We start from the raw sequence: 10517 nt of genomic DNA, 5'->3' as shown, positions 1-10517 counted from the left end.
GATTAGGAAGCACCTGGCACACAGTAGGTCCTCACTAAGTATGTGTTACTTAACTGAGTAAAGGAGTGTCCTTGCCTTTGCTCAAGCCATTCCCTCCCCCTGGAATGCTTTCCCTCTCCTGCCTGCGTTCCTAAGCCCTGCAAGACTCAGCCCTCGCCTCTACTCCTCCAGGAAGCCCTCCCTGGCGAGCTGGGCTCTGAGCCCCGGGAGCGTGCTTGTTCTTGCCCCTCGGCTACTGTACTGCCTGATGTTAGGTATGAGTCGGCTTTGTGGCAGATAAAGACTGAGGTGGCGATGACAGGCAGAAGAGAACAGGCCAGCTTTATTGGGGTGAAAGAGAGGGGAGGGGGTGCTCCATAGGCTCCGGGCCAGGGGAGAGCTGCCGGGGAGTAGCCTGGGACTGGGATGCAGGGTCACTTCTTCCACTCCTTCTTCTCATAGTCCCACCGGGAGGCCAGGCCTTGCACAGGGTTGCCCTTCATGTCCAGGATGCGCTGGAGCTGCCTGGCCTTCCACTCCTCCGTCAAGGTGATGGGCTTCTCAGGGAACACTGCAGGGAGGCAGGGGGTAGGGACAGGGCCGCCCTCTCCCTCTGAGCCAGGGTCCCAGTGACAGGCGTAGGGTGCCCTGCATGGAGGCGCTCCCTCCACCCTGTCCGTCTCCCCGCCAGACTTCCTAAGCTGCACTCCACAGACTTCCGTGTTCTGACCCCAACTCTGCCTTCGATTCGCTGCGGGACCTGGGTCGAGGTCCTCCCCTCTGAGCCTCCGTTTCTTCGCCTGCGGTGTGGCCCAATGGGACGGGAGCTGGGCTGAAGCCTGTCTGGACTCAAGTCCTAGATCTACCACTCTCTTGCGGTGTGACTGAGCAAGTCACTTTACCTCTCTGAGCCTCAGTTTCCTTACCTGTCCACACCAGGTCCTAGCCACTAGGGATGTGGGGATTAAACGAGTTACTATTTATAAAACGATTTGCATAACGTGGTAGCTACTCTAACCAGTACTCAGTTTGCTCCCACTGATTGGGAGGAGTCCAGGAGGAGATGGTTTCTTTTCCTTCCTGAAGGGGGTTGGGAGTAGGAGGTAGGATAGAGGCGTTCACTTTAAAAACCAGGGGAGGCCCAGTCGGGTAGCTTGGTTGGTTGGACATCAATCTGGTGAAAACAAAAAGGTTGTGGGTTTGATCCCTGTGGGGCGCCTATGGGAGGCAGCCGATCGAGGTTTCTCTCTCTCCCTCTCTCTCTCAAATCAATAAAATCATATCCTCAGGTGAGGGTTTAAAAAAAAGTCTGGTGAGGACAATACTTAACCCAAAGGCTGAAGCGCCCATGGGGCATTTTAGGTGCCTTCACGTGTGGAGCAGGGAAGGGCTGGGACCACAGCGTCCATCACCTCTCAAGTCTTACTGCACTTCCTGATCCATCTGCCCCTGAGGCTGACTCAGCCTGCCTGCCGTCCACCCCTGGTCCTTTATATCCCAGTGGGTGGGCAAGAAAGGAAAAATCTTTATGGGCACCTTTAAGTACCAAACATTGAGTTAGATTAGAATTTTTCCAAAGGCTCTCTCATTTCCTCCTTATGCAAGGCAGGAGTGCCCATCACACTTTTACAGTAGAAACAAGTAAGTGGCCACTAGAGGTCAACGGACTGCAGCTCTTCTTCAATATCCTCTCCCGTCCGCCAGAGCCGTGCTGCTCAACCCGCCGTGAGCATCAGCCACCCGGAGGGCTGTGCAAACACCCACTGCTGGCTCCACCCTCAGGGTCTGACCCAGGAGATCCGGAGTGGGGCTGGGAATTTGTATTTCTAACAAGTTCCCAAGTGAAGCTATTGGTCCAGGAACCACACTTTGAGAATCACCCTTTTATAGTAATAAACGGCCAGCTGGGTACAGGACAACCCTGCTAAAGACTACATTTCCCAGTTTTCCTTGTGGCCAGATATGGTCATATGATCATTTCTAGCAAATAGAATGTGAGCAGAAGTGGTGTGTGCAACTTCTGGACCTTAAAAATGAGAGCCTCCTCCCTTCCCCTCTTCTTTACTGGAATGTAGGCTAATGGCTGGAGCGGGAGTAGCCATCTTTTTTTAAAATAAAAATTATTTTTTGATTTATTGATTTCAGAGAGGAAGGGAGAGGGAGAAAGAGATAGAAACATCAATGATGAGAGAGAATCACTTACTGGCTGCCTCCTGCACACACCCCACTGGGGATCGAGCCCACAACCCAGGCATGTGCCCTTTGCTGGAATCAAACCTGGGACCCTTCAGTCCACAGGCTGACGCTCTATCCACTGAGCCAAACCAGCTGGGGCTAAAAGTAGCCATCTTGTATGTCAGGAAGAAAGCTACATGTTAAGGATGGCAGAGCAACAAGGCGCAAGAAGCCTGACATTGTGGAGTCCCCATACTTCCTATGGCCTTTTTGTGAGACAAGAGCAAAACCTTCATTTTGTTTAAGCTCGAGTATGTTGGGGGCTCTGTCACAGCAGCTGAAACAATGTACTGAAAAATTCATGTTTGCCCGGCCAGCATGGCTCAGTGGTTGAGCATCAACCTATGGACCAGGAGGTCACGGTTCAATTCCCGGTCAGGGTATATGCCCCTGTTGCGGGCTCTATCCCCGGGCGGGGCGGGTGCATGCAGAAAGCAGCTGATCAATGATTCTTTCTTATCACAGATGTATCTATATTCCTTCTTCTCTGAAACCAATAAAAATATATTTTTTAAAAAAACAAGAAAAATTCATGCTTAATAACAGCCAACTGGAATGTGGCTTCCTCTGGATGGCCCTCCAGGATTCCTTCTCTCTCCCCTTTGGGTTCTCACAGATGCTTGAACACACCTCACTCTAGCCGCGTATCCAGCATTGCAGTAACAATATCACTCGTAACTACAGCTGACCTACAGCTCTTTCTCATTCAAACCTCACAAGAGCCCTGAGATGTGGGCACTATTATTCCCATTTTACAGATGGGGCAATTGAGGCCCAGAGAGGTAGAGTCCCTACATTCGCACTCAGACAGCTGTGCTCTGCCCTTCACCCTCCGCCTCTTTGTGGGACTTTTCAAAATCTTTAGATGAGTGCCAGCATAGTTCCCTTATAAGAGCTTGGCTGCTGGCTGTGGCCACAGGGCATGGCCCAGGGCAGCAGTCAGGGGAGATGCTGCAACTCACCATAGACCCGCTGCCACCAAATAAGCAGAGCGGTGAATCCAAAGAAGAAGAAGACACAGCCCAACACTGTCTTCCACTCATTGGAGCGGCGATTCATCTCCGCGAAGGTCTCATGGAACTGGAGCCGGTACACTGGGGAAGCAGGTAAGGGGCGGGGGGGCTCAGGTGCAGCCATCCCAAGGGCCCCAAGCCCCCCCTCCCTGCAGCAGATGCTGTCCATCCAGCAAATTCTTATCAAGCATCTATTGTATGCAAAGCAGGGTCTGGAACTGGTAGCCCAGGGCACTTCTGGTGGCCGTAACTTGGAGTCACACATCCCCCCTGCCCCTCAGGGTCAGGCCCCTGCTCCCCCACCCACCTCACCTGCCTCTCTCTGCTCTGTCCCCTCACACCACTCAGTGCTGCCAGAACCCTCCATGCTCTCCTGCCCCCCTATCTGTCCCCATGCTGTTCCCCTATCTAGCACCACCCTCCTCCTCACCATTCAGGGCCAGCTGGACGGGCCTTCCTCTGGATGGCCCTCCAGGACGCCATCTCTCTCTCTTAGGTCCTCACAAACACTTGAACACCCCCCTCCCCCCGCCACTATCCTGCATTACAGCTGTCTGGGTTGGTGTCCGTTCCCCCACTGGACGGGGAGCACCCTGATGGCTGGAACCATCTGGGGGATTCACTCCTGTGTCCCCAGCATCCTCTAGCATCAGGCTATGCACAATAGTTGAGTGAATAAAAAGAATGAACAGCCGAGACCGGTTTGGCTCAGTGGATAGAGCATCGGCCTGGGGACTCAAGGGTCCCGGGTTCGATTCCGGTCAAGGGCATGTACCTGGGTTGCGGGCACATCCCCAGTGGGAGATGTGCGGGAGGCAGCTGATCGATGTTCCTCCTTTATCGATGTTTCTGACTCTATCCCTCTCCCTTCCTCTCTGTAAAAAATCAATAAAATATATTTTAAAAAATGAACAAAAATGAAATTCTCCCCTTGGGTATGCATTCAGGTGTCTGGGGTTTTTTGGCTGTTGTAGGTGGGGGCTCGTCTGTCCTACTGCTCCCTGATGGGCCCTTCTTTGCAAAGCCACCGCCAGCCCATTCTCCCCAACCAGTCCCACCCTGAGACCTACAGGCCACCTTCTCGGCATGGCTCAGCTGGGTCCAGCTGCCCTTCTCCTTCTCCTTCAGGGCCCGCTGCTCGGCGTTGAGCTCTGTGCAGAAGGGGTCGTCTGGCATGGGGTAGGAGCGCTGGGCATGGTAATTGGTGTAGGGGGCCATCTTCCCCTTGCTGTGGGCTGTGGGTACGAGGAAGGAGCTGAGTGCAGGCTGCCCCTGGGACATTCCAGCACGAACCATAATATCAATAGACAGGGTTGCATTTACTGAGCACGGACTGTGCCAGGAGCCATTCTAAGGCCTTCAGGTAAGTTGACTCATTTACTCCACATCACTCTGAGCCAGGTGATGCTGTTACCTCCATTTTACAGATGAAGCAACAGAGCAGCAAGTGACTTGCTAAAATTCACAGAACCAGAAGGACCAGGGCCAGGGCTGCAATTCAGCCCCCCTGGCTTCCAATCCTGTGTTCTCTGGAAGGATCCGCGGTAAAGAGGGCAAGTCGGGCAGAGGCAATGGTGAGCAAAGGCTCATGAGAGACACCTGAGCTGACAGGTGTGAAAGTGCTCTGCAAACTGCAAAACAATAGCCACGTGCCTCTCTTTCTTTCTTTCTTTCTTTCTTTAATAATCAATTTTTATTGACTTCAGAGAGGAAGGGAGAGAGAGATGGAAGCATCGATGATGAGAGGGAGTCATTGATCAGCTGCCTCCTGCAGGAGCCCTCCTGGGGATCGAGCCTGCACCCGGGCATGTGCCCCTGACTGGAATCAAACCTGGGACCCTTCAGGCCTCAGACCGACGCTCTGTATACCTTTAATAGGGATCAGGGGCACGGCTCTGGAGTCAGTTTGGTTTGAAACTCAGTTCCTCCCCAGCCCAGCTCCAACCAGCCCCTTTACCTCACTGTGCTTCACTGTCCTGGCACACAGTAGATGCGCCGTAAACGACACTGATCAACAGAGAGGCTGGTTTCCTGCTGGCCTCCATTCCTGGATGCTCTCCCTCATGGCTAAGCCCTCGAGGGCTCCACTCAAGTGTCCAGAAAAAAGGCTGGGCACTCGGAGAGTCTCAACAAAGCTTCTACTTACCGTCACCAGAGAGGCCCACAAGGACGGCACTGGAACTGCTTTGAGCAGGAGTCCTGGCTCTTTGAATATCTAGGCCCCTGGGCCAGTTTGTTCATCTGAGAAATGGAGATGACAGCACAGCCTCCACCTCACGTGGCTGTTGTGAAGTCTAGATGTGTTAATCTGTATAAAATGTTTATCACAGCTAGGGGTACATAGTAAGGGCTCAATAAATGTTATTTGTTTGTAAATAAGTAAATCAATCAATCAGAAAGGCCCTCTGCTAGCTGGCTGCAGTCTCTCCTGCTTTTGGCATCTTCTGACTGGCACTGACACCAGGGTCTGCCAAGGAGGTCTCAGGTTCTGTCAGCACCTCCACCTCAGGACACAAAGGCTGCAGGGGCCTCAGGTTTAGGGGTCAGGCCCTGAGGAAGCTTGGGGTGCAGGAGCTCCATTTCCTGGACCCAGGAGTGGGATTGTGGGAGTTGTTTTGGGTAGACCCAGCCTGGAAGGGACAGAGCAGCCTGCAGACAGCACTCCTGCCCTTGCCTTGGAGTTAGGCAAGGGAGGAGGTGCCCGAGTCTTACCAGTGTCTCCTGGGCTGTGTATCCCTCGAATCCCAAGTCCTGGCTTCCTCAGCACCAACCTCCGGGCAGCTCTGAAGAACATCTGGGGGGTGTATGTGAATGAGCCCACACATTGCCCTCTGACCCTACCCTTAGGGCCTAGACAGAGAAACCATTTTCACAGGTGGGGGGGGGGGGGGAGTGTCTAGTATTTCAACGTCTCCCTCAGGCCCCGGCCCTTCTAGTTTTGTCTTGTATCCCCATGGGGGTAAATAGGGGTCCAAGACATTTGGAGCTCCCTCCTGGGACCTCAATTCCCCATCTGAGAAGTGGGAGGAGGCCTAATTCTTAAGGCAGGGTCTGAATAGTTTGGGTCTGGGGGCCTGGGTCCTACTTCCTGCCCCAGCTCAGCCTGGCCAGGTTGGGAAACCATCCTGGGTTGTTTGCCCCCCAAGAGACAGGGTGGGAGTCCAGGTAGGAGGAAGCAGGTCGTGGGGCTGCCTCTGTTCCCGCAGGCCATCTGCCACCATCTCTGCCAGACAGTCTGCCCGCCCCCGCCCCTTTCCCTCCCTAATTGGCTGCCTACGTGCAGGAGAGCCTGCTCTGCTGGATCCAGTGGAGGAGGGGGACAGGATGAGCCCAACCCCCCATGGGGGGGCGGGGAGTCTCAGGGACTGACATTCCATGGGGGTGGGGAGGGACTTTAGAGGAGGACAAGGACCAAAATGGTCAGAGAGAGGAAAAGGAGCACACATCTGGAGAGGGTAAAGGGGCACACATCTGGGGAGGGGGCACCCAATAATTATGAAGGAGTATACCATGTGTGGTAAGTGGGAGAGGGTCCCCCATTTGGGAAGGAAGGGCTCCCCATCAGTGTTAAGTGGGTGGGAGAGCCCCACGGATGGGGAAAGGGAAGGAGTAATCTGCTTTTGGGGAAAGAGATGGCACCCCATATGCGAACAAAGGATAATTCCCCAGGAACCCCCTCCCCCTCTTCCACGGCAGGGACCACATGGGGGAGTCCAAGTCGCATTCCCCACTCCTGAAGCCGGGGATCTCCCCACCACTTACCTCCCAGCTCTGCTGCAGGAGAGACCCAGGTCTGCTGAGCGAGTAATGGAGAATGGAGAATGAGCTGCAGAGGGACCCGAGCTTAGACGCCCTCCCCTGGGCCCGCCCCAAGCCTTTCCCAAGGCCGCCCCTGCGTGGGAACGTGGGGGCAGGGGAACGTGAGAACGTCCTGCCCCAGAGGGGCGTGGGAGCGCCCAGCTCACCTCCCTGAGGGCTCCGAGCCACAGCCTGGGGAGAGGGACTGCAGAGTGTCTCCCGCCCACGCGAGTCCTGCCTCTAGAGACCCTGAGACTGCAACCCAGGGCACAGCTGGCCTTGCGTCCTGACTGACCCAGGTCCAGTTGGGTAGTTCCAAGAGCTGGATCTCCCTGCCTCCACACTTTTGCTCATTGCTCTTCCTTCCACCTGGAATGCTCTCTTAGGGCCTTTGCAGACCCAAGTCAAATGCCAGCTTTCCAACCCAGACTCAATGCCTCCTCTCCAGGAAGCCCACAATTTTCTAAAATCTGGAAGCTGGCCTGTGGTGTACTATTTCACTCCCATACCCCCATCCCCAATGAGAGGTGAAAAAAACCTCCCTGTGGGGTTCAAATCATAGCTGTGGCCTTCAACATGTGGCCTAACCTCTTGGAGTGCCTGTTTTCTTTTCTAAAAAAAAGATTTAATGATAGTTTCTACCTCACATGGCTGTTGTAAAGATTAAGTCAATAGAAAAGCATCAAACACATTTATTCAAGAACTAGAGGCCCAGTGCACGAAATTTGTGCACTGGAGGGGGGGTCGCTCAGCCTGGCCTGCGCCCTCTTGCAGTCCGGGACCCCTCACTCCTTACCGCCCGCCTGTTTGCTGCTCTTTAGTGCTGCTGCAGAGGCGGGAGAGGCTCCTGCCACTGCCACTGCACTTGCCAGCCATGAGTCCAGCTTCTGACTGAGCAGTGCTCCCCCTGTGGGAGCGTACTGACCTCCAAGGGGAAGCTCCTGCATTAAACGTCTGCCCCCTGGTGGTCAGCATGCATCATAGCGACCGGTCGTTCTGCTGTAAGGGTCACTTAGGCTTTTTTTAAATTTATTTTTTTAATAAAAATAATTTTCTTTATTGATTAAGGTATTACATATGTGTCTTTATTCCCCCATTGCCCCCCATGCCCCACTCATGCCCTCACCCCCCCCCCCCCCCCCGTGTCTGTGTCCATTGGTTGGGCTTATATGCATGCATACAAGTCCTAGGCTTTTATTATATAGATTATTTATTAAGACCTATTACAGCTGGCATTTATTATCTATTGTTTACCAGTTTAAGATATAGAGCCAAACAAACCAAACACAATCTCTACCCTTATAGGGCTTACAGTCCAGTTCCAAGCAGAGAAAAAGACCTGTGCAAAGGCCCAAGAGCAGAAAAACACAGGTGTACTCAAAGAACAGAGAAAGCTGATCTTGGCCAGCATGTAATGGGCAAAAGGGAAAGTTGGAGTGGGGTTGGACCACAAAGCAGAGCCTCAGAGGCCATGGTATGGATCTTAGATTTTATTTTATAAAGAAGGAAGGTCGCCCTAGCTGGTTTGGCTCAGTGGATAGAACATCAGCCTGCAGACTGAAGGGTCCCAGGTTTGATTCCGGCCAAGGGCACATGCCCAGGTTTCAGGCTCCAGTCCCAGTAGGGGGCATGCAAGAGGCAGCCAGTCGATGATTCTCTCTCATTATTGATGCGTCTGTCTCTCTCCCTCTCCCTTCCTCTCTGAAATCAATAAAAATATATTTTAAAAGAAGAAGAAGAAGGAAGGTCACCAAAGGTAAGTAGGGGAGTGATATGGTTAAATGGAAGAGAGCACGAGTTAAATAAATGTGTCCTGGGGTTGTTAGAACACTGAAGGTGATGGGTCACTGCTGTGACCTGGGACCAGAGATTTCCAGGTCTCCCAGCTCTGGGCCCATGAGGTGTGCCCAGTGCTCCCCCATCCAGCAGGGTTTGTGTAGCCCAGTGAGGCCATAAGGACACACCCCAGCCAATGTCTGGAGGTAGGTGCCTCCTTCGTCCCCAGGGGGCAGATAAGCCTACAAGAACAGGCACTCGGGAGGGTGATAGAGAAGCCCTCCAGTGGGCAGGGTGGATGAATCTCCATTCTGGACTTTAGCGGTAACAGACACAAAGCCTCAGATGGCAGTGTGGGAATTCCCTGAACCTCCAAAAGACCCCCAGCTCCCAGCACCAGCCTTCCTTACTCCTGGGAGCTGCTCCTCCCTCTTCTGCAGGACTAAGCGAATTACAGACCTCAGAGACACCCAAGAAGACCAGCCACTTGCCTCTTGGATGCTGACCAGTGTCCTGAAGAGGGCGAGGGGAGACCCTTCTTCAGGCAACCTGGGGAGAGCTCGCCTTGAGTCTTGTCAAGGACAGGGGTGCTGGTTGCACTGGAGTGAGGGGCTCTACTGCTGCCCAGCTGAGCTGGTGGCCACATGGGCTGCAGTTTCCCCAGCCCTGAGGGCCTCCCAAGGGAAGGCATTTGGGGATGCAGACCCTCTGTTCCGCCCTGCCCTCTCCCACCCGCGCCTCGTGGGGCGATGCTGTGATAAGGAACATCTGTTGGGGAAGCTGGCCCCAGGGCTGAGGGGGATGGGCTGGAGGCAGGCTGGGTGGCTCAAGGTTGAACTAGGGTAGAACAACCGCCTGTGAGGCGATGGGGAGCAGGTTCTGGAGGTCCTGAACCTGGGAATTGTGTCTCTTATAAGGCAGGTCTCTCGGGGGTTCTGGAGCCAGTAACAGGAGTCTTCCCCGGAAATCTTGTTGGGCACAGAGGGGAGGGAGCTCCGATTGGGGCATGACAGGCCACTCACCGCTAAGGCTGGGATTGCGTAAATGGGAATGCAGACTGACATTGCAGAAAAAGAAGGGACAGTATGTGAGAGGAATCTGCCCCTCCTCCGCTGGCCCTGAGTGCGACCCTCCAGCTCCGGCTCACTTGATCAGATCCAGGGAGCCCCCTAGATTCTGCCCTTAAAGACCTTGGCCGCGGCCTCAGCACCCTGCCAACACGACCCGCCTCCCCGCCTCCCCCACCTCCCCTCCATTCAGGCTTCACGTAGGACCCACCTCGGGCCCAAGAAAGACCTCGACCTCATGCAGGACCCGCAGGCGAAAGTAGGAAGAGGCGATGGACAGAGTGGCGGACCTTTATCCTCAGCCGCTCTGGAGCCCCGAGGGCCGGGTGAATTTGGGGAGGTCTGAGCCGGGCCAAGAAGTGAGGCGGGGCCAGAGATGAAAGGTTGTCAATCAGGGGCACGAAGTGGGTGGGGCCAGCCGGGCGGGGCGGGGCCGGTGAGCAGGGGGCGTGGTCAGGATCGGGGGCGGGGCCCGCCGGGATTCCGGCTGACAAGCGGATTTGGCCGCAGCGCTGAAGCCCGCGGGGCGACAGTACCAGGCAGTACCAGGATGCGGGTGCCCAGGCAGCAGCGCAGGCTCAGAGGACTTCGAGCGAAGATCCGTAGCTCCAGGGGCCAGTTCAGAAAGTGCTTCTGCAACTGTGGACAG

The 10517-nt window shown here is 54.6% G+C and overlaps 1 protein-coding gene across 2 annotated transcripts; it reads right to left on the bottom strand.

Annotated features, from left to right (window-relative positions):
- Positions 1 to 302: 302 nt before the first annotated feature.
- Positions 303 to 10205, bottom strand: COX4I2 (cytochrome c oxidase subunit 4I2). 2 transcript variants are annotated; one of them, XM_081098018.1, is made up of 5 exons: positions 6990 to 7093; positions 5940 to 6021; positions 4298 to 4462; positions 3177 to 3308; positions 303 to 550 (listed from the first exon to the last, which is right to left on the bottom strand). In XM_081098018.1, the coding sequence occupies exons 2-5, from the start codon at positions 6019 to 6021 to the stop codon at positions 414 to 416; spliced, it is 516 nt and encodes a 171-aa protein (XP_080954144.1). In that variant the 5' UTR covers positions 6990 to 7093; the 3' UTR covers positions 303 to 413. The 2 variants fall into 2 exon arrangements, with proteins under 2 accessions (XP_080954144.1, XP_080954145.1); XM_081098019.1 differs by lacking the exons at positions 5940 to 6021; positions 6990 to 7093 and adding an exon at positions 10080 to 10205.
- Positions 10206 to 10517: the final 312 nt, after the last annotated feature.

Source organism: Myotis nattereri, assembly GCF_964212035.1.
Source record: "Myotis nattereri genome assembly, chromosome: 8".
Taxonomy (NCBI): Eukaryota; Metazoa; Chordata; class Mammalia; order Chiroptera; family Vespertilionidae; genus Myotis; species Myotis nattereri.
The sequence above is the reverse complement of the archived record's forward strand: the minus strand, read 5'-3'. Positions and strand labels throughout refer to the sequence as shown.